The sequence below is a fragment of the Carcharhinus amblyrhynchos genome, chromosome 21 (genome assembly GCF_965287045.1).
Source record: "Carcharhinus amblyrhynchos chromosome 21, sCarAmb.v2.hapA, whole genome shotgun sequence".
Lineage (NCBI taxonomy): Eukaryota > Metazoa > Chordata > Chondrichthyes > Carcharhiniformes > Carcharhinidae > Carcharhinus > Carcharhinus amblyrhynchos.
This window is the reverse complement of record NC_137344.1, coordinates 7,501-30,379: the sequence shown is the minus strand read 5'-3', so window position 1 is coordinate 30,379 and position 22,879 is coordinate 7,501. Positions and strand designations below refer to the sequence as shown.

The window sequence follows — 22,879 nt, the reverse complement described above, 5'->3', positions numbered from 1 at the left end:
CCACCCCACACCCAGCCCGCACCCCCAAACCACCCCACACCCAGCCCGCACCCCCAAACCACCCCACACCCAGCCGCACCCCCAAACCCCACACCCAGCCCGCACCCCCAAGACCCCCACACCCAGCCCGCACCCCCAAACGCCCACACACCCAGCCCGCACCCCCAAACCCCCACACCCAGCCCGCACCCCCAAACCACCACACACCCAGCCCGCACCCCCAAACGCCCACACACCCAGCCCGCACCCCCAAGACCCCCACACCCAGCCCGCACCCCCCAAACGCCCCCACACCCAGCCCGCACCCCCAAACCACCCCACACCCAGCCCGCACCCCCAAACCACCCCACACCCAGCCCGCACCCCCAAGACCCCCACACACCCAGCCCGCACCCCCAAACCCCCACATCCAGCCCGCACCCCCAAACACCCACACACCCAGCCCACACCCCCAAACGCCCACACACCCAGCCCGCACCCCCAAGACCCCCACACCCAAACGCCCCCACACCCAGCCCACACCCCCAAACCACCACACACCCAGCCCAAACGCCCACACACCCAGCCCGCACCCCCAAACGCCCCCACACCCAGCCCGCACCCCCAAACGCCCCCACACCCAGCCCACACCCCCAAACCACCCCACACCCAGCCCGCACCCCCAAACCACCACACACCCAGCCCGCACCCCCAAACGCCCACACACCCAGCCCGCACCCCCAAGACCCCCCCACCCAGCCCGCACCCCCAAACCACCACACCACCCAGCCCGCACCCCCAAACCCCCACACCCAGCCCGCACCCCCAAACGCCCACACACCCAGCCCGCACCCCCCAAACCCCCACACCCAGCCCGCACCCCCAAACCACCACACACCCAGCCGCACCCCCAAGACCCCCACACCCAGCCCGCACCCCCAAGACCCCCACACCCAGCCCGCACCCCCAAACGCCCCCACACCCAGCCCGCACCCCAAACCACCCCCACACCCAGCCCGCACCCCCCAAACCACCCCACACCCAGCCCGCACCCCCAAGACCCCCACACACCCAGCCCGCACCCCCAAACCCCCACATCCAGCCCGCACCCCCAAACCACCACACACCCAGCCCCGCACCCCCAAACGCCCACACACCCAGCCCGCACCCCCAAGACCCCCACACCCAAACGCCCCCACACCCAGCCCACACCCCCAAACCACCACACACCCAGCCCGCACCCCCAAACGCCCACACACCCAGCCCGCACCCCAAACGCCCCCACACCCAGCCCGCACCCCCAAACGCCCCCACACCCAGCCCACACCCCCAAACCACCCCACACCCAGCCCGCACCCCCAAACCACCACACACCCAGCCCGCACCCCCAAACGCCCACACACCCAGCCCGCACCCCCAAGACCCCCACACCCAGCCCGCACCCCCAAGACTCCCACACACCCAGCCCGCACCCCCAAACCCCCCACACCCAGCCCGCACCCCCAAACCACCACACACCCAGCCCGCACCCCCAAACGCCCACACACCCAGCCCGCACCCCCAAGACCCCACACCCAGCCCGCACCCCCAAACGCCCCCACACCCAGCCCGCACCCCCAAACCACCACACACCCAGCCCGCACCCCCAAACCACCCCACACCCAGCCTGCACCCCCAAACCACCCCACACCCAGCCCGCACCCCCAAGACTCCCACACACCCAGCCCGCACCCCCAAACCCCCACACCCAGCCCGCACCCCCAAACCACCACACACCCAGCCCGCACCCCCAAACGCCCACACACCCAGCCCGCACCCCCAAGACCCCCACACCCAGCCCGCACCCCCAAACGCCCCACACCCAGCCCGCACCCCCAAACCACCACACACCCAGCCCGCACCCCCAACCACCACACACCCAGCCCGCACCCCCAAACGCCCCCACACCCAGCCCGCACCCCCAAGACCCCCCCACACCCAGCCCGCACCCCCAAACCACCCCACACCCAGCCCGCACCCCCAAACCACCCCACACCCAGCCCGCACCCCCAAACCACCACACACCCAGCCCACACCCCCAAACGCCCACACACCCAGCCCGCACCCCCAAGACCCCCACACCCAAACGCCCCCACACCCAGCCCACACCCCCAAACCACCACACACCCAGCCCAAACGCCCACACACCCAGCCCGCACCCCCAAACGCCCCCACACCCAGCCCGCACCCCCAAACGCCCCCACACCCAGCCCACACCCCCAAACCACCCCACACCCAGCCCGCACCCCCAAACCACCACACACCCAGCCCGCACCCCCAAACGCCCACACACCCAGCCCGCACCCCCAAGACCCCCCACCCAGCCCGCACCCCCAAACCACCACACACCCAGCCCGCACCCCCAAACCCCCACACCCAGCCCGCACCCCCAAACGCCCACACACCCAGCCCGCACCCCCAAACCCCCACACCCAGCCCGCACCCCCAAACCACCACACACCCAGCCCGCACCCCCAAGACCCCCACACCCAGCCCGCACCCCCAAACGCCCCCACACCCAGCCCGCACCCCCAAACCACCCCACACCCAGCCCGCACCCCCAAACCACCCCACACCCAGCCCGCACCCCCAAGACCCCCACACACCCAGCCCGCACCCCCAAACCCCCACATCCAGCCCGCACCCCCAAACCACCACACACCCAGCCCGCACCCCCAAACGCCCCCACACCCAGCCCGCACCCCCAAATGCCCCCACACCCAGCCCACACCCCCAAACCACCCCACACCCAGCCCGCACCCCCAAACCACCACACACCCAGCCCGCACCCCCAAACGCCCACACACCCAGCCCGCACCCCCAAGACCCCCCCACCCAGCCCGCACCCCCAAACGCCCACACACCCAGCCCGCACCCCCAAACCACCCCACACCCAGCCCGCACCCCCAAACGCCCACACACCCAGCCCGCACCCCCAAGACCCCCACACCCAGCCCGCACCCCCAAACGCCCCCACACCCAGCCCACACCCCCAAACCACCCCACACCCAGCCCGCACCCCCAAACCACCACACACCCAGCCCGCACCCCCAAACGCCCACACACCCAGCCCGCACCCCCAAGACCCCCCCACCCAGCCCGCACCCCCAAACGCCCACACACCCAGCCCGCAGCCCAAACCACCCCACACCCAGCCCGCACCCCCAAACGCCCACACACCCAGCCCGCACCCCCAAGACCCCCACACCCAGCCCGCACCCCCAAACGCCCCCACACTCCCAGCCCACACCCCCAAACGCCCCCACACACCCAGCCCGCACCCCCAAACGCCCCCACACCCAGCCCGCACCCCCAAACCACCCCACACCCAGCCCACACCCCCAAACCCCCACACACCCAGCCCGCACCCCCAAACCACCCCACACCCAGCCCGCACCCCCAAACCACCACACACCCAGCCCGCACCCCCAAACCACCACACACCCAGCCTGCACCCCCGAACCACCACACACCCAGCCCGCACCCCCAAACCACCCCACACCCAGCCCGCACCCCCAAACCACCCCACACCCAGCCCGCACCCCCAAACCACCACACGCCCAGCCTGCACCCCCAAACCACCACACACCCAGCCCGCACCCCCAAACCACCCCACACCCAGCCCGCACCCCCAAACCACCACACACCCAGCCCACACCCCCAAACGTTCACACACCCAGCCCGCACCCCCAAACCACCACACACCCAGCCCGCACCCCCAAGACCCCCACACCCAGCCCACACCCCCAAACCACCACACACCCAGCCCGCACCCCCAAACCCCACACACCCAGCCCGCACCCCCAAACCCCCCACACCCAGCCCGCACCCCCAAGACCCCCACACCCAGCCCACACCCCCAAACCACCACACACCCAGCCCGCACCCCCAAACCCCCACACACCCAGCCCGCACCCCCAAACCCCCACACACCCAGCCCGCACCCCCAAGACCCCCACACCCAGCCCACACCCCCAAACCACCACACACCCAGCCCGCACCCCCAAACCCCCACACACCCAGCCCGCACCCCCAAACCCCCCACACCCAGCCCGCACCCCCAAGACCCCCACACCCAGCCCACACACCCAAACCACCCCACACCCAGCCCGCACCCCCAAACCCCCACACACCCAGCCCGCACCCCCAAGACCCCCACACCCAGCCCACACCCCCAAACCACCACACACCCAGCCCGCACCCCCAAACGCCCCCACACACCCAGCCCGCACCCCCAAACCCCCACACACCCAGCCCGAACCCCCAAACCACCACACACCCAGCCCGCACCCCCAAACGCCCACACACCCAGCCCGCACCCCCAAACCCCCACACCCCCAGCCCGCACCCCCAAACGTTCACACACCCAGCCCGCACCCCCAAACCACCCCACACCCAGCCCGCACCCCCAAACCCCCACACCCAGCCCGCACCCCCAAACCCCCACACACCCAGCCCGCACCCCCAAACCACCACACACCCAGCCCGCACCCCCAAACCACCACACACCCAGCCCGCACCCCCAAACCACCACACACCCAGCCCGCACCCCCAAACCACCCCACACCCAGCCCGCACCCCCAAACGCCCCCACACCCAGCCCGCACCCCCAAACGCCCCCACACCCAGCCCGCACCCCCAAACGCCCACACACCCAGCCCGCACCCCCAAACCACCCCACACCCAGCCCGCACCCCCAAACGCCCACACACCCAGCCCGCACCCCCAAGACCCCCACACCCAGCCCGCACCCCCAAACGCCCCCACACCCAGCCCACACCCCCAAACCACCCCACACCCAGCCCGCACCCCCAAACCACCACACACCCAGCCCACACCCCAAACGCCCACACACCCAGCCCGCACCCCCAAGACCCCCCCACCCAGCCCGCACCCCCAAACCACCCCACACCCAGCCCGCACCCCCAAACCACCCCACACCCAGCCCGCACCCCCAAACCCCCACACACCCAGCCCGCACCCCCAAACCACCCCACACCCAGCCCGCACCCCCAAACGCCCACACACCCAGCCAGCACCCCCAAGACCCCCACACCCAGCCCGCACCCCCAAACGCCCCCACACCCCCAAATGCCCCCACACACCCAGCCCGCACCCCCAAACGCCCCCACACCCAGCCACACTCACAAATGCCCCCACACCCAATCTGAATCCCCAAAACCCCTGAACACCCCACACTGCTGACAGTCAACCCGCACTCCCCAAAACCCCCCACACCCAAATGGCACCCCCCTACTGCCGTTAAACCCCCCCCCACACCCAACCAGAACTCCCAAATCACCCTGAAACTCCCTCAAACCCGACCTGAACTCCTAACACTCAACCCACACCCCCCCGACTGAACACCCCCCACTGAACCCCACAGAAATCTGCCCCAAAACTCCCCACCTCAACCCACAAACCACCACCCCCGCCCCCCCCAACACACAATCTGCCCCACCACACATATCCTGAACACAGCACAGTAGTTAGCACTGCTACCTCACAGCACCAGGGACCTGGGTTCAATTCCCAGCTCAGGTCACTGTCTGTGTGCAGTTTGCACATTCTCTTCGTGTCTGCGTGGGTTTCCTCCGGGTGCTCCGGTTTCCTCCCACAGTCCAAAAGATGTGCTGGTTAGGTGGATTGGCCGTGCTAAATGTGTGGGTTTACTGGGATGAGGCAGAGGGGAGGAACTGGCTGGTATGCATTTTCAGAGAGTTGGTGACACACACTGGTCTGAGATCCATCCCTGCGACCATAGAAACAGTCACTTATATACATTATTCCGGGATCGATCCCGAGCGCAGACTCCGGGATCGATCCCGAGCGCAGACTCCGGGATCGATCCCTGAGTTTTGTCCAGACTCACTTGCCTCTCTGACCTCGTTGGTGAATGTTCCCACCAAAAGGGATCACTGCTGGTGGGGAAATCTGACTGGTGGGACGGTTGTGGACCCCCTGGAAGGTCAGGGCCGTGTTGGCAAACACTGGGCAGTGCCAAGGGGGAGGGCTTGAGGGGGCAGGGCCAGACAAAGAGGGAGGTACAAGAGGGGGGAAGGGATACTCTGCATTGGGGGTTCGGCAAAATCCCGGGATGGGGGGTGGGCCGGAGTGATCGGGAAGATGAATGTGAACTCGATACTGGGATCCCGACACATGCGCAATGGGCCCCTGAGCACTTTGCTGCCGGCTTCTCCAGCGGGTGACAGGAAGTCTGGCCCGATCTGGGCTTCTAACAGGCCGGTACATCTGAATGGGGAGCGATGATCTCCTGCTGGGTCTCAGTGCAATGATCTTTGATGGGTGATTGACGGGCCAGACCCAGACACGTTCCTGTGTCTTAGTACATTTGAAGTTAGTGAAATCTCCCTGCCTGAGGTTTGACTGAGTTTGATTTTAATCTGCCCAATTCTTTAAGATATCCAATTTAATCGGCCCTAATATAGGCCCTGATTATATTCCTACAAAACACACAACCATGATAATGAAGAATTCCTAAGGAAAAGATCTATAATGATCTCTTACCAAAGCCAACATCCGATTCTCACAACCCTCCAAATAAACAGAATGCAGCATAGGTTAATGCCCACTTGTTACAGGAATCCCACCACCTGGATTGAGTGTGAAAATCCCTCGTGAAGAAACTCAGACGAGGTTGTAGTTGAATCTCTTTCCCAAAACAGTTTTAAGGCAGAACCGCACAGAGAGTGTGACTGCTTTTTAGCTTGCTGCTAAACTGCTTCCCAAACCAAAAGGAAAAGCACAAAGGAAAAGCCCCTATCACCTACACCCCTGGCTTCAGGTATAGTGCCGGAAGACTGGAGGATAGCAAATGTTGTCCCCTTGTTCAAGAAGGGGAGTAGAGACCATCCTGGGAATTATAGACCAGTGAGCCTTACTTCTGTTGTGGGCAAAGTTTTGGAAAGAATTATAAGGGATAGGATTTATAATCATCTAGAGAGAAATAAATTGATTAGGGATAGTCAACACGGTTTTGTGAAGGGTAGGTCGTGCCTCACAAACCTTATCGCGTTTTTTGAAAAGGTGACCAAAGAGGTGGATAAGGGTAAGGCAGTTGACGTGGTGTATATGGATTTTAGCAAAGCGTTTGATAAGGTTCCCCATGGTAAGCTACTGCAGAAAATGCAGATGCATGGGATTGAGGGTGATTTAGCAGCTTGGATCAGGAATTGGCTAGCTGATAGAAGACAGAGGGTGGTGATTGATATGAAATATTCAACCTGGAGTTCAGTTACTAGTGGTGTACCTCAGGGATCTGTTTTGGGGCCACTGCTGTTTGTCATTTTTATAAATGACCTAGATGAGGGTGTACATAAGAACATAAGAACATAAATAGGAGCAGGAGTAGGCCATCTAGCCCTTCGAGCCTGCCCCGCCATTCAATAAGATCATGGCTGATCTGTCGTGGCTCAGTTCCACATTCCCGCCCTCTCCCCATAACCCTTAATCCCCTCTCTTATCAAAAACCCATCAACCCGCGTCTTAAATATATTTAGCGAGGCAGCCTCCACCACTTCAACGGACAGAGAATTCCAGAGATTCACCACCCTTTGAGTGAAGAAGTTCCTCCTCAACTCCGTTCTAAACCGCCCCCCCTTTATCTTGAGGCTGTGCCCCCTAGTCCTACTGTCCTTTCTGAGCGGGAAGAGTCTCTCTACCTCTATCCTATCCATCCCATTCATCATCTTATACGTCTCAATGAGATCTCCCCTCATTCTTCTAAACTCTAACGAGTACAAGCCTAATTTACTCAGCCTCTCCTCATAGCTCAACCCCCTCAACTCCGGCATCAGCCTAGTAAACCTCCTCTGCACTCCCTCCAAGGCCAAAATATCCTTGCGTAAGTACAGCGCCCAAAACTGCACACAGTACTCCAGCTGCGGCCTCACCAATGCCCTATACAGCCGCAGCAAGACCTCCCTACTTTTATATTCAATCCCCCTCGCTATGAAGGCCAGCATCCCATTCGCCTTCCTGACCACCTGCTGCACCTGCAAGCTGGGTTTTTGCGACTCATGCACAAGGACCCCGAGGTCCCTCTGCACCGTCACCTGCTGCAGTTTTTCGCCACGTAAGTAATAATCCTTCCTACCATTATTCCTACCAAAGTGGACCACCTCGCACTTGCCAACATTAAATTCCATTTGCCATTTCCTGGCCCATTCGCCCAGCCTATCTAGATCCTTCTGCAGACTCTCCACACCCTCCGCACAATTTGCCTTTCCTCCAATCTTGGTGTCATCAGCAAATTTCGACACCCTACACTCAGTTCCCTCCTCCAGATCATCTATATAAATGGTAAATAGCTGAGGCCCCAGCACCGACCCCTGAGGCACTCCACTAGTCACCATCCGCCAATCCGAATAGCACCCATTGACCCCCACTCTCTGCCTCCTATTTGACAACCAATCCTCTATCCACGCTAACACCCTACCCCCAACTCCATGTCCCCTGACCTTCTGCAATAACCTCCTGTGAGGTACCTTGTCAAACGCCTTCTGAAAATCCAGAAAGACCACATCCACCGGCTCTCCTCTATCCACTGCCCTAGACACATCCTCATAGAACTCCAGTAAATTTGTCAGACACGACTTCCCTTTAATGAAACCGTGCTGCGTCTGCTCTATCATGCAATTCCCCTCAAGATGCCTCGCTATTTCCTCCTTGATGACGGATTCTAACATTTTACCTACAACAGATGTTAAACTAACCGGCCTATAATTCCCTGCCTTTTGCCTGGCACCCTTCTTAAACAACGGCATAACATTAGCCGCTTTCCAATCTTCCGGCACTTCCCGGAATCCAGCGACGTCTGGAAAATAACCACCAAGGCATCCACTATCACCTCCGCCATTTCTTTCAGAACCCTCGGAAGGATGGATTAGTAAATTTGCTGACGACACCAAAGTCGGAGGAGTTGTAGACAGTGAGGATGGATGTTACAGTTTGCAGAGGGACATAGATAAGCTGCAGAGCTGGGCCAAGAGGTGGCAGACGGAGTTTAATACGGAAAAGTGTGAGGTGGTTCACTTTGGTAAGAATAACAGGAGTACAGAATATAGGGCTAATGGAAGGACTCTTGGTAGTGTTGACGAGCAGAGAGATCTCGGGGTACATGTGCATGGCTCCCTGAAAGTTGGCACCCAGGTTGATAAGGTTGTTAAGAAGGTGTACAGTGTGTTAGCTTTTATTGAAGGGATTGAATTTTGGCGCCGTGAGGTCATGTTACAACCGTACAAAACTCTGGTGCGGCTGCACTTGGAGTATTGCGTACAGTTCTGGTCGCCGCATTATAAGAAAGATGTGGAGGCATTGGAAAGGGTGCAGAGGAGGTTTACCAGGATGTTGCCTGGTATGGTGGGAAGGTCTTATGAGGAAAGGCTGAGGGACTTGAGGTTATTTTCATTGGAGAGAAGAAGGTTACGAGGTGACCTAATTGAGGCATACAAGATGATCAGAGGATTGGATAGGGTGGACAGTGAGAGCCTTTTTCCTCGGATGGTGATGGCTAACACAAGGGGACATAGCTTTAAATTAAGGGGTGGTAATTATAGGACGGATATCAGAGGTAGGTTCTTTACTCAGAGGGTAGTAAGGGCGTGGAATGCCCTGCCTGCAGCAGTTGTGGACTCGCCAACTTTAAGAGCGTTCAAATGGTCAGTGGATAGGCATATGGATAACATTGGAATAGTTTAGGTTAGAGGGTCATTAGATTGGTTCCACTGGTCGGCGCAACATCGAGGGCCGAAGGGCCTGTACTGCGCTGGAATGTTCTATGTTCTACCTGACTGCCACAGCTTAGCTCCACCCCCAGTGACTCATGGGGAATCTTCATCCTCAAGGCAAATTTTCAGGGTATATTGCTGAGGCTTTGGTGTCGGTGGCTATGTATCTATCTATCTATATGTCTATGTATCTACGTGTCTGTGTGTCTCTGTGTCTATGTGTCTCTGTATCTCTATCTCTGTGACTGTGTGTCTCTGTGTCTATGTATCTCTGTGTCTATGTACCTCTGTGTCTCTGTGTCTATGTGTCCATGTATCTCAGTATCTCAGTGTCTATGTGCCTGTGTGCCTATGTGCCTCTGTGTCTCTGTGTCTCTGTATCTCTGTATCTCTGTGTCTATATGTCTATGTATCTCTATATCTCTGTGTCTATGTGTCTCTGTATCTCTGGGTCTATGTGTCTGTGTGTCTATATGTCTATGTATCTCTGTATCTCTGTGTATCTGTGTATCTCTGTGTATCTCTGTATGCCTGTGTGTCTGTGTATCTGTGTCTGTGTATCTCTGTGACTGTGTGTCTGTGTCTCTGTGTCTCTGTCTCTGTGTCTGTGTGTCTCTGTATCTGTGTCTCTGTGTCTCTGTGTCCGTGTATCTCTGTGTCCGTGTATCTCTGTATCTCTGTGTGTCTGTGTGTCTCTGTCTCTGTGTCTCTTCTTTGCTGCTTTTACCCTCCAGGTTAATGCCAAGGTAGAAATTTGCATTCCCAGCCTTCACATTGAGAGCTTGCAGCAGCTCAGCTCAGGTGCTAATAGCGTGTGTGTGTGTGTGTGTACTCAGGGTGTGTGGTGTCTATGAACATGATAAATGTGTGCATTGGATGCCAATGTACCAAGTGCATGAATTGTCTGCATGTATACGCCCATCTGTTCACATATGAATAAACTTGTTCACAGCTCGCATACTGAGTACACGCCTTTACTGCTCATGTACTAAGCACATTACCTTATTGCTCATATGCTGAGTACATGTGTAATACACGTGTCAAAGAGAACATAAACACTAAAATTAGGACATAGCAAACTGCAGAAGGCAGCATAGAACATAGAACATTCCAGCGCAGTACAGGCCCTTCGGCCCTCGATGTTGCGCCGACCAGTGGAACCAATCTAATGACCCTCTAACCTAAACTATTCCAATGTTATCCATATGCCTATCCACTGACCATTTGAACGCTCTTAAAGTTGGCGAGTCCACAACTGCTGCAGGCAGGGCATTCCACGCCCTTACTACCCTCTGAGTAAAGAACCTACCTCTGACATCCGTCCTATAATTACCACCCCTTAATTTAAAGCTATGTCCCCTTGTGTTAGCCATCACCATCCGAGGTAAAAGGCTCTCACTGTCCACCCTATCCAATCCTCTGATCATCTTGTATGCCTCAATCAGGTCACCTCGTAACCTTCTTCTCTCCAATGAAAATAACCTCAAGTCCCTCAGCCTTTCCTCATAAGACCTTCCCACCATACCAGGCAACATCCTGGTAAACCTCCTCTGCACCCTTTCCAATGCCTCCACATCTTTCCTATAATGCGGCGACCAGAACTGTACGCAATACTCCAAGTGCGGCCGTACCAGAGTTTTGTACAGTTGTAACATGACCTCACGGTTCCGAAATTCAATCCCTCTACCAATAAAAGCTAACACACCGTACGCCTTCTTAACAACCTTATCAACCTGGGTGCCAACTTTCAGGGAGCTATGCACATGTACCCCGAGATCTCTCTGCTCGTCAACACTACTAAGAGTCCTTCCATTAGCCCTATATTCTGTACTCCTGTTACTCTTACCAAAGTGAATCACCTCACACTTTTCCGCATTAAACTCCATCTGCCACCTCTCGGCCCAGCTCTGCAGCTTATCTATGTCCCTCTGCAAACTGTAACATCCATCCTCACTGTCTACAACTCCTCCGACTTTGGTGTCGTCAGCAAATTTACTAACCCATCCTTCTACACCCTCATCTAGGTCATTTATAAAAATGACAAACAGCAGTGACCCCAAAACAGATCCCTGAGGTACACCACTTGTAACTGAACTCCAGGTTGAATATTTCCCATCAACCACCACCCTCTGTCTTCTATCAGCTAGCCAATTCCTGATCCAAACTGCTAAATCACTCTCAATCCCATGCATCTGCATTTTCTGCAATAGCCTACCATGGGGAACCTTATCAAACGCTTTGCTAAAATCCATATACACCACGTCAACTGCCTTACCCTTATCCACCTCTTTGGTCACCTTTTCAAAAAACTCGATAAGGTTTGTGAGGCATGACCTACCCTTCACAAAACCGTGTTGACTATTCCTAATCAATTTATTTCTCTCTCGATGATTATAAGAACATAAGAACATAAGAAATAGGAGCAGGAGTAGGCCATCTGGCCCTTCGAGCCTGCCCCGCCATTCAATAAGATCATGGCTGATCTGTTGTGGCTCAGTTCCACTTTCCCGCCCTCTCCCCATAACCCTTAATCCCTTCTCTTATCAAGAACCCATCAACCCGCTTCTTAAAAATATTTAGCGAGGCAGCCTCCACCACTTCAACGGGCAGAGAATTCCAGGCATTCACCACCCTTTGAGTGAAGAAGTTCCTCCTCAACTCCGTTCTAAACCGCCTCCCCTTTATCTTGAGGCTGTGCCCCCTAGTCCTACTGTCTTTTTGAGCGGGAAGAGTCTCTCCACCTCTATCCTATCCATCCCATTCATCATCTTATACGTCTCAATGAGATCTCCCCTCATTCTTCTAAACTGTAACGAGTACAAGCCTAGTTTATTCAGCCTCTCCTCATAGCTCAATCCCCTCAACTCCGGTATCAGCCTAGTAAACCTCCTCTGCACTCCCTCCAGGGCCAAAATATCCTTGCGCAGGTGCGGCGCCCAAAACTGCACACAGTACTCCAGCTGCGGCCTCACCAATGCCCTATACAGCTGCAGCAAGACCTCCCTACTTTTATATTCAATCCCCCTCGCTATGAAGGCCAGCATCCCATTTGCCTTCCTGACCACCTGCTGCACCTGCAAGCTGGGTTTTTGCGACTCATGCACAAGGACCCCGAGGTCCCTCTGCACCGTCGCCTGCTGCAGTTTTTCGCCACGTAAGTAATAGTCCTTCCTACCATTCTTCCTACCAAAGTGGACCACCTCACACTTGCCAACATTAAATTCCATTTGCCATTTCCTGGCCCATTCGCCCAGCCTATCTAGATCCTTCTGCAGACTCTCCACACCCTCCGCACAATTTGCCTTTCCCCCAATCTTGGTGTCATCAGCAAATTTCGACACCCTGCACTAAATCCTATCCCTTATAATTCTTTCCAAAACTTTGCCCACAACAGAAGTAAGGCTCACCGGTCTATAATTCCCAGGATGGTCTCTACTCCCCTTCTTGAACAAGGGGACAACATTTGCTATCCTCCAGTCTTCCGGCACTATACCTGAAGCCAATGACGACATGAAGATCATAGCCAAAGGCTCTGCAATCTCCTCCCTAGCCTCCCAGAGAATCCTAGGGTAAATCCCATCCGGCCCAGGGGACTTATCTATTTTCACACTCTCAAGAATTGCTAACACCTCTTCCTTATGTACCTCAATCCCGTCTAGTCTAAAAGCCTACATCACAGTATCCTCCTCGACTACACTGACTTTTTCTTGTGCGCATACTGACGAAAAATACTCATTCAGTGCCTCTCCTATCTCTTCAGGTTCCACGCACAACTTCCCACTGCTGTCTCTGACTGGCCCTAATCTTGCCGTAACCAATCTTTTATTTTTTGACATACCTGTAGAAAGCTTTAGGATTTTCCTTGATCCTATCCGCCAAAGTCTTCTCATGTCCTCTTCTAGCTCTTCTTAACTCTCTCTTTAACTCCTTCCTGGCTATTTCATAACTCTCCAGTGCCCTAACTGAGCCTTCACGTCTCATCTTTACATAACCCTCCTTCTTCCTCTTCACCAGAGATTCAACTTCCTTAGTACACCACGGTTCCCTCGCTCGACCACTTCCTCCCTGCCTGACAGGTACATATTTATCAAGGACTCGCAGTAGCTGCTCCTTGAATAAGCTCCACATTTCAGATGTTCCCAGCCCCTGCAATTTCCTACTCCACCCTATGTATCCTAAATCTTGCCTAATAGCCTCATAATTACCTTTTCCCCAGCTATAACTTCTGCCCTTCGGTATATGCCTATCCCTTTCCATCACTAAGGTAAACGTAACCGAATTGTGGTCACTATCACCAAAGTGCTCATCTACCTTCAAGTCTAACACCTGGTCTGGTTCATTACCCAGTACCAAATCCAATGTAGCCTCACCTCTTGTTGGCCTATCTACACACTGTGTCATGAACCCTTCCTGCACACATTGGACAAAAACTGACCCCTCTAACGTGCTTGAACTATAGCTTTTCCAATCAATATTTGCAAAGCTAAAGTCTCCCATAACAACTACCCTGTTACTTTCACTCCTATCCAGGATCACCTTTGCAATCCTTTCTTCTACATCTCTGGAACTTTTTGGAGGCCTATAAAAAACTCCCAGCAGTGTGATCTCTCCTTTCCTGTTTCTAATCTCAGCCCATACTACCTCAATGGACAGGTCCACATCAAACGTCCTTTCTGCCACCGTAATACTGTCCTTGACTAACAATGCCACGCCTCCCCCTCTTCTACCACCTTCTCTGCTCTGACTGAAACATCTGAACCGCGGAACCTGCAACAACCATTCCTGTCCCTGCTCTATCCATGTCTCTGTAATGGCCACAACATCGAAGTCCCAGGCACCAATCCAGGCTGCAAGTTCGTCCACCTTATTGCGTATGCTCCTTGCATTAAAGTATACGCACTTCAAACCGCCCTCCCGCCTGCCAATACACTGCTGTGACCTAGAAACCTTATCCATAACCTCCCTATTCTCATCCTCTTGTACATTGGAGCTACAATTCAGGTTCCCATCCCCCCTCTGAATCAGTTTAAACCTCCCTGAATAGCATTGGCAAATTTTCCCCCCAAGATATTAGTTCCCCTCTGGTTAAGGTGCAGACCATCCCTCTTGTAGAGGTCCCACCTACCCCAGAATGAGCCCCAATTGTCCAAGTATCTGAACCCCTCCCTCCTGCACCATCCCTTTAGCCACGAGTTCAAATGTTCTCTCTCTCTATTCCTCTCCATGCTATCCCGCGGCACAGGTAACAAACCAGAGATAACCACTCTGCTTGTTTTAGCCCTGAGCTTCCACCCTAACTCTCTGAATTTCTGTTTTATATCCCCGTCCCTTTTCCTACCTATGTCATGGGTACCTACATGAACCACAACTTGGGGCTGGTTCCCCTCCCCCTTAAGGATCTCAAACACTCGATCAGAGATATCACAGACCCTGGCACCTGCGAGGCAACATACCAACCGTGAGTCTCTCTCTTTCCCACAAACTCTCCTATCTATCCCCTTAACTATGGAATCCCCAATCACTAATCCTGTTCTTTTCTTCCCCCTTCCCACCTAAGCATCAGGGACAGGCTCTACCTCTGAGACCTGGCTTCGTGAGTCTTCCTCCCCAACAACATCCAAAACAGAGTACTTATTTTGGAGAGGAACAGCCTCAGGGGTTCGCTGCTCTGACTGCTTCTTACCCCTTCTAGCAGTCACCCATTCATCACTTTTAGGAGTAACTATCTCCCTGTAACTTTTACCAATAGCTGCCTCTTCTTCTCGAATAATTCTTAGTTCCTCCAGTTCCAGCTCCAGGTCCCTAACACGGTCCTCAAGGAGCTGCAAATGGATGCACCTCCTGCAGGTGTAATCAGCTGGGACACTCCCAGTGTCCCTCACCTCCAACATCCCACAGGAGGAGCATCGCACTGCCTGCACTGCCATCCCTATTACTTCCCTTACCAAGAAACAAAAATAAACTTACGTGCTCTCACTCCAAGTCACTCTCCTTTTTGAGGTTAGAGGAGGGGAGAGGGTGGGATACTCTACACGTGTAGAGTATCGGGTTTCTTCACCTTTCCAATTTATGGGGGTCCAGAGGGAAAAAAACTACTTCCCAGGCCTCCCTATGACCACTTCCTGTGTCCGGTTTAAAATTTAAAAAAAGCTAGAGACGTTAGTTTAAAAAAAGAAACACAGTAACTTACTCACCAGCTCTCCTCTCAGCAGTCTCGCCCTCTCTGATGTGCTCCCAAGGAACCACGATAGGAAACTAGCTGAAAACAAACGTAGATACCAAAAGCTTCTATAAGCATATGAAGAAGGAGAGAATAGCTAAAGTAAATGATGGTCCTTTAGAGGACATTACTGGTGAGGTATTAATGGGGAACACAGAGATGGCAGAGGCACTAAACCAATATTGTGTCTCTGTCTTCACGGTGGAGAACAATGAAGATTTTCCAAAAACTGTAGAGGAATTTGGTGTGATAACCATCACTAGGCAGAAGGTATTGAATAATCTATTGGGATTAAAAACAGATAACTCTCTGGGACCTGATGGCCTGCACTCTAGGGTATTAAAGGAGATGGCAGCAGGGATAGTGGATCAATTGGTTGTGATATTTCAAAACTCTTGGATTCTGATAAGATCCCGGTGGATTGGAAACTCACTAATGTGACACCCCTATTCAAAAAGGAACAGAGGCAAAACATAGGGAATGAGAGGCCGAGTAGTTTTACCTCTGCTGGAATAGATCGTTAAGGGGGAGATGAATGAGCATTTGGAAGATAAATCATCATCAGCACTGATTTATGAAGGGAAAGTCACACTTGACAAACTTGCTTGAGTTCGTTGAGGATATAACAAGGTCATCTATATGTGCAGATCCACAAGAGAGGGGAGAGATCCTAAATGAATATTTCTCATCAGTATTTACTGTTGAGAAAAACATGGATGTTAGAGAACTTGGGGAAATAAATAGTGATGTCTTGAGGAGTGTACATATTACAGAGGAGGCGGTGCTGGAAGTCTTAAAGCGCATCAAGGTAGATAAATCCCCGGGACCCGATGAAGTGTATCCCAGGACATTGTGGAGGCCAGGGAGGAAATTGCGGGTCCCCTAGCCGAGATATTTGAATCATCGATAGTCACAGGCGAGGTGCCTGAAGAATGGAGGGCGGGAAATGTTGTGCCTTTGTTTAAAAAGGGCTGCCGGGAAAAGCCTGGGAACTACAGGCCAGTGAGCCTCACATCTGTGGTGGGTAAATTGTTGGAAGGTATTTTGAGAGACAGGATCTATAGGCATTTAGAGACACAAAGACTGATTAGGGACAGTCAGCATGGCTTTGTGAGTGGAAAATCATATCTTACAAATTTGATTGAATTTTTTGAAGGGGTAACCAAGAAGGTAGATGAGGGCAGTGCAGGTGATGTTGTCTAAATGGATTTTAGCAAGGTAGGTTGTTGCACAAAGTAAAATCTCATGGGATCCAGGATGAGGTACCTAAATGGATACAAAATATTATTCTTGACAGAATGTGGAAATGCCGGTGTTCTTGACAGAAGCCAGAGGGTGATTATAGAGGTTTGTTTTTCAAACTGGAGGCCTGTGACCAGCGGTGTGCCTCAGGGATCAGTGCTGGGTCCACTGTTATTTATCATTTATATTAATGATGTGGATGAAGATATCGGAGACATGGTTAGTAAGTTTACGGATGACACCAAGATTGGTGGCATAGTGGACAGTGAAGAAGGTTATCTCCGATTGCAACGGAATCTTGATCAATTGGGCCAGTGGGCTGACGAATAGCAGATGGAGTTTAATTTAGATAAATGTGAGGTGATGCATTTTGGTCGATTGAACCAGGGCAGGACTTACTCAGTTAATGGTAGGGCGTTGGGGAGAGTTACAGAACAAAGAGATCTCGGGGTACAGGTTCATAGCTCCTTGAAAGTGGAGTCACAGGTGGACAGAGTGGTGAAGAAGGCATTCAGCATGCTTGGTTTCATCGGTCAGAACATTGAATACAGGAGTTGGGACGTCTTGTTGAAGTCGTACAAGACATTGGTAAGGCCACACTTGGAATACTGTGTACAGTTCTGGTCACCCTATTATAGAAAGGATATTATTAAATTAGAGAGAATGCAGAAGAGATTTACTAGGATGCTACCAGGATTTGATGGATTGAGTTATAAGGAGAGGCTGGATAGACTGGGACTTTTTCCTCTGGAGTGTAGGAGGCTGAGGGGTGATCTTATAGAGGTCTATAAAATAATGAGGGGCACAGATCAGCTAGATAGTCAATATCTTTTCCCAAAGGTAGGGGAGTCTAAACTAGAGGGCATAGGTTTAAGGTGAGAGGGGAGAGATACAAAAGGGTCCAGAGGGACAATTTTTTCACACAGAGGGTGGTGAGTACCTGGAACAAGCTGCCAGAGGTAGTAGTAGAGGAAGGTACAATTTTGTCTTTGAAAAAGCATTCAGACAGTTACATGGGTACAATGGGTATAGAGGGATATGGGCCAAATGTGGGCAATTGGAATTAGCTTAAGGGTTTAAAAAAGAAAGATGGCATGGACAAGTTGGGCTGAAGGGCCTCTATGATTCTACGACACACGCACCTCTGATTTTCTCTCTAATTTCCCAATATTACCATTACACTTGGGTGGTCTGTATACCACCCCCACCAATGTTTTTTGCCCCATGTTATTTCTTAGTTCCTTCCATACCAATTCCATATCATCTATGCTAATATCATTCTTTAGTAGCATATTAATATAATCTTTAATCAACAATGCAACTCCATCACCTTTTCCTTTGTCTGTCCTTCCTAAACACTGAATACCTTCAGTGATTAGTTCCCATCCTTGCTCATCTTGGAACCACGCCTCCATAATGCTGACTATATCACACCCCTTTACATCTATCTGTGCAACTAATTCATCCATTTTAGTTTCAAATACTCCAAGCATTCAGTTACAAAACCTTATGATGAGCACTTTTAAGGTTTCTTGTCTTTTTCCTACTATTGTTTACTTTGTCCTTATCTAGCTGGCACTTGATTTCTCTGCCTATCACTTTCCTTATTCTCCTTACTGTCTTTTCCTCTTGTTCTTAATTCCCCCTGCTCTGAATCCTTGCAAAGGTTCCCATCTCTCCTGCCATATTAGTTTAAAACCTCCCCAACCACTCTAGCAAGTACTCCCCCAAGGACATCAGTCCTGCTTCTGTCCAACTGTAACCCATCCAGTTTGTACAGGTCCCAATACCCCAGGAGTCTGAAGCCCTGCCCCTTACACCATCTTTTCAGCCACGTATTCATCCTTTGTATCCCGCTGTTTCTATTCTGATTAACCCATGGCACAGACAGTAGTCCTTTGAGATTCGAATTTTCAGCTTGCTTCCTAGCTCCCTATATCCTGCTTTTAGGTCCTCATCCCCCTTTTTTTAACCTATATCATTTGTACCAACGTGTACCACAACCACTGGCTGGTCACCCTTCCCCCTTCAGAATGTCCAGTACCTGCTCTAAGACATTCTTGACCCTAGCATCAGGTAGGTCTCGTTTGCGGCCACAGAAACACCAGTCTATTCACCTTACAATTGAATCCCGTATAACTATTACATTGCTACACCTTTTGCTCCTCCCCTCTGTAGTAGAACCAATCATGAAGCTACCAATTTGGCTATTGTTCCTTTCCCTTGAGAAGTCAGTCCCCTCAACGGTATCCAAAGTGGTATATCTATTTTGCAGAGGAATGGTCACAGGAGATTCCTGCACTACCTGCCTATCTCTCTTGCTCTGTCTGGTGGTCACCCATTCCCTTCCTGCCTGCAGAGTCTGAGCCTGTGGTGTGACCCCTCTCTATCCGTGCTATCCGCGATACTCTCTGACTTGCAGATGTTCCACAGTGTCTCCAGCCGCCGTTCCAGCTCTGAAACTTGAGCTTCCAGGAGCTGCAGCTGGAGTCACTCCCTGCATGCATGCTGGTCCAGAGGACTGGAAATGTTCCCCGAGCTCCCACACGGAGCATAAAGAGCATATCACAGTTTGGAGCTCTCTTGCCGTGTCTTACCCCTTTAAGTTAATCCTTTGAATGTCAAACAATATCAAATAAGGCCCATCTTCTCTGCTCTTTATAGAAAATATTCTTTATACACAATACATCACAGAATCCAGAGGGGATAAAGGATAGGACAGAGCACCACAGGGGTAAAGGATATATTTGGGGGTTAGGTTCAGATGTAGCAGTGTGAGGCTGGGAGCAGAAGCTCAAATCAAATTAGAATCAAATCCAAAGTGTCAATGAGATGCACAACATGAGAAAGAGCAACATAAAGATTGTGACTGTGCCAGAGAATGTAGAGAGATAAAAGATGAGTAACCCACCATTCTCACAGGTCACAGGGGATATTATTTTTGGATTTGGTTCAAATTCTTTGATGCTCTGGAAGGATGTGAATGCAGATTTAGAAGATTGGAACAGCTTCTGAGAATGTGAAGTGAAGTTGGAGATGGGTGGACAGTTTGTAAGGCAGCGGAGGAGAGAGTGACAAAATTCTGAAAGCGAAAATCCCCGAGAGAGGAAACTTTATATTACCAGTCAGTACAGGAAGCAGGAGGAGAATATCAACAGACAGTAGTTCAGTGAGGATAGGCTTCAAGAAGGAAAAAGTGAATATTTCAGAGATATCTGGGGACAAGAGAGAGGAAACTGGAAAATCCACACATTCTGAACAGACACGGCAAGGAGGCTCTGGTTTGGTTTAACTTGGTTAGGTTGAGTTAGATTAGGTAAGGTTTGGTTTAACTTGATTAGGTTGAGTTAGATTAGGTAAGGTTTGGTTTTACTTGGTTAGGTTGAGTTAGATTAGGTAAGGTTTGGTTTTACTTGGTTAGGTTGAGTTAGATTAGGTAAGGTTTGGTTTAATTTGGTTAGGTTGGGTTAGCTTCAGTTTGGTTTGTTTTGCCAAACCTTGGCTTGTTCGATTGGTTGGGTAGGGCTAGTTTTTGTTTGTCAAGTCTCGGCTTGTTAAGTTGGGGGATCGGGCAGGTTGCAGACACAGCTAAATGGTGTGGTGTCAATGTATCTAACAAAATCCATGAGGTCTCTTGCGTTTGATGAAAGTGAGGGTGACGGGACAGGGGAATGTTTCAGGAGATTATTGGTGATGTATAAAAGAATCCAGGAAGCATCCTTGTATTCTCGGAGGAATGAATAGTGGACAGTTTTGAGAACTGGCAATGCACCAATTCAGGATAAACCAGCTGTGAACGTTAAATGCCTTTGGACTTATGGAATAAAGTCGGGGCCATTCTGAGATAATGTCATGAAGATTTTACTGCCACAAAGGCTCTCGCAGGGTAGACTGAGAAAGTAATTGAGCATTCCAAGTCGCATGATGGATGTGGGTCAAAGATTAGCTGTTAGGAGTTTGGAAATGTCATTCAAAGGGATTTTGGAGATTTTGCCAAGGATTGGGACTAAAGGCAGTATGACTGGAAGAGGGTTAGGGTTGCAAGTGATAATGACTATATGAGGTCAAAGTTGAGAATGTTGATGGCAGGAAGGTCAAGGGCCTATCAGCTCTGGTCATTCTTCAGCAAATTTTTTTAGTGTTGTTCATTCTGCCAGACCCTCGTTATAAACCTGTTCCCCTTTCCCCAGGGAACGGATTTCGGAGCTGATCGAGAACTTTCCGGTGAATGCCCGCAGCTGCGGTGGAAGTCACACAATGACCTATGGTTACCATCGGCGAGCGCCAAGGGCACAGGACCAACATCCAACCATGACATTGGATGAAATCTTCGGCACAAAGGTCTAAACAGAAAGGGGATTTGGTCAAATACACAGAGCTCAGCATCAAACATTAGAATCAGTGTTACATCACAGCACTGCTCAGATAACAGCACCAAATTGTGCAGAAGGTCATCACATTGAGCAACTGGAGGAAAACACACAATTCCTTCACTGCTGTCATGGGATACTCAGTTAGGACCAAAATTCACTTTGTATCCTCTTGATAAAAATCAGCAAGCAGCGTAGCAAACATTGGGAAATCATCATCTCCTATAGAGCCAGGCTCTGGACTATCTCACTTATATAGATGATCTGGAGGAGGGGGCTGAGTGTAGGGTGACGAAATTTGCTGATGACACGAAGATGAGTGGAAAAGCAAATTGCGTGGAGGGCGTGGAAAGTCTGCAGCGGGATCTGGATAGGCTGAGAGAGTGGGCAAGGACCTGGCAGATGGAGTATAATGTTAGCAAGTGTGAGGTTATCCACATTGGCAGAAATAATAGTAGGAAGGATTACTATTTAAAGGGTGAAAAGCTGCAGCATGCTACGGTGCAGAGGGACCTGGGGGTCCTTGTGCACGAGTCACAAAAACCCAGTCTGCAGGTGCAGCAGGTGATCAAGAAGGTGAATGGAATGTTGGCCTTTATAGCGAGGGGGATAGAATATAAAAGCAGGGAGGTCTTGCTGCAACTGTACAGGGCACTGGTGAGGCCGCAGCTGGAGTACTGTGTGCAGTTTTGGTCGCCACACTTGCGCAAGGATATATTGGCCTTGGAGGGAGTGCAGATGAGGTTCACCAGACTGATACCGGAGATGAGGGGGGGTTAGCTTATGAGGAGAGATTGAGTAGACTGGGCCTGTACTTGTTGAAGTTTAGAAGGCTGAGGGGTGATCTTATAGAGACTTATAGGACAATGAAGGGGATGGATAGGGTAGAGGTAGAGAGATTCTTCTCACTTAGAAAGGAAACCAGAACTAGAGGACACAGCCTTAAGATAAGGGGGGGGCAGTTTAGAACAGAGTTGAGGAGGAACTTCTTCACTCAAAGGGTGGTGAATCTCTGGAATTCTCTGCCCATTGAAGTGGTCGAGGCTACCTTGCTGAATATGTTTAAGTCACGGATAGATAGGTTTTTGATAGACAGGGGAATTAAGGGTTATGGGGAGAAAGCGGGAAAGTGGAACTGAGCCACTTCAGATCAGCCATGATCTTATTGAATGGCGGGGCAGGCTCGAAGGGCTAGATGGCCGACTCCTGCTCCTATTTCTTATGTTCTTATACTCTTAGAGTCACACTCTGGACTATCTCACTGTAGAGTCAGGCCCTGT

General features: G+C 52.2%; 1 protein-coding gene across 1 annotated transcript in view; it reads left to right on the top strand.

Moving 5' to 3' along the window:
• The window catches only part of LOC145356551 (glutamine-rich protein 2), a 175,229-nt gene that overhangs the window by 151,261 nt on the left and 1,089 nt on the right, over positions 1 to 22,879 (top strand). The window contains exon 16 of the mRNA XM_080209314.1: positions 21,420 to 21,570. Coding sequence (XP_080065440.1) covers positions 21,420 to 21,570 — 151 coding nt within the window. The remainder of the gene's footprint in view (positions 1 to 21,419; positions 21,571 to 22,879) is intronic.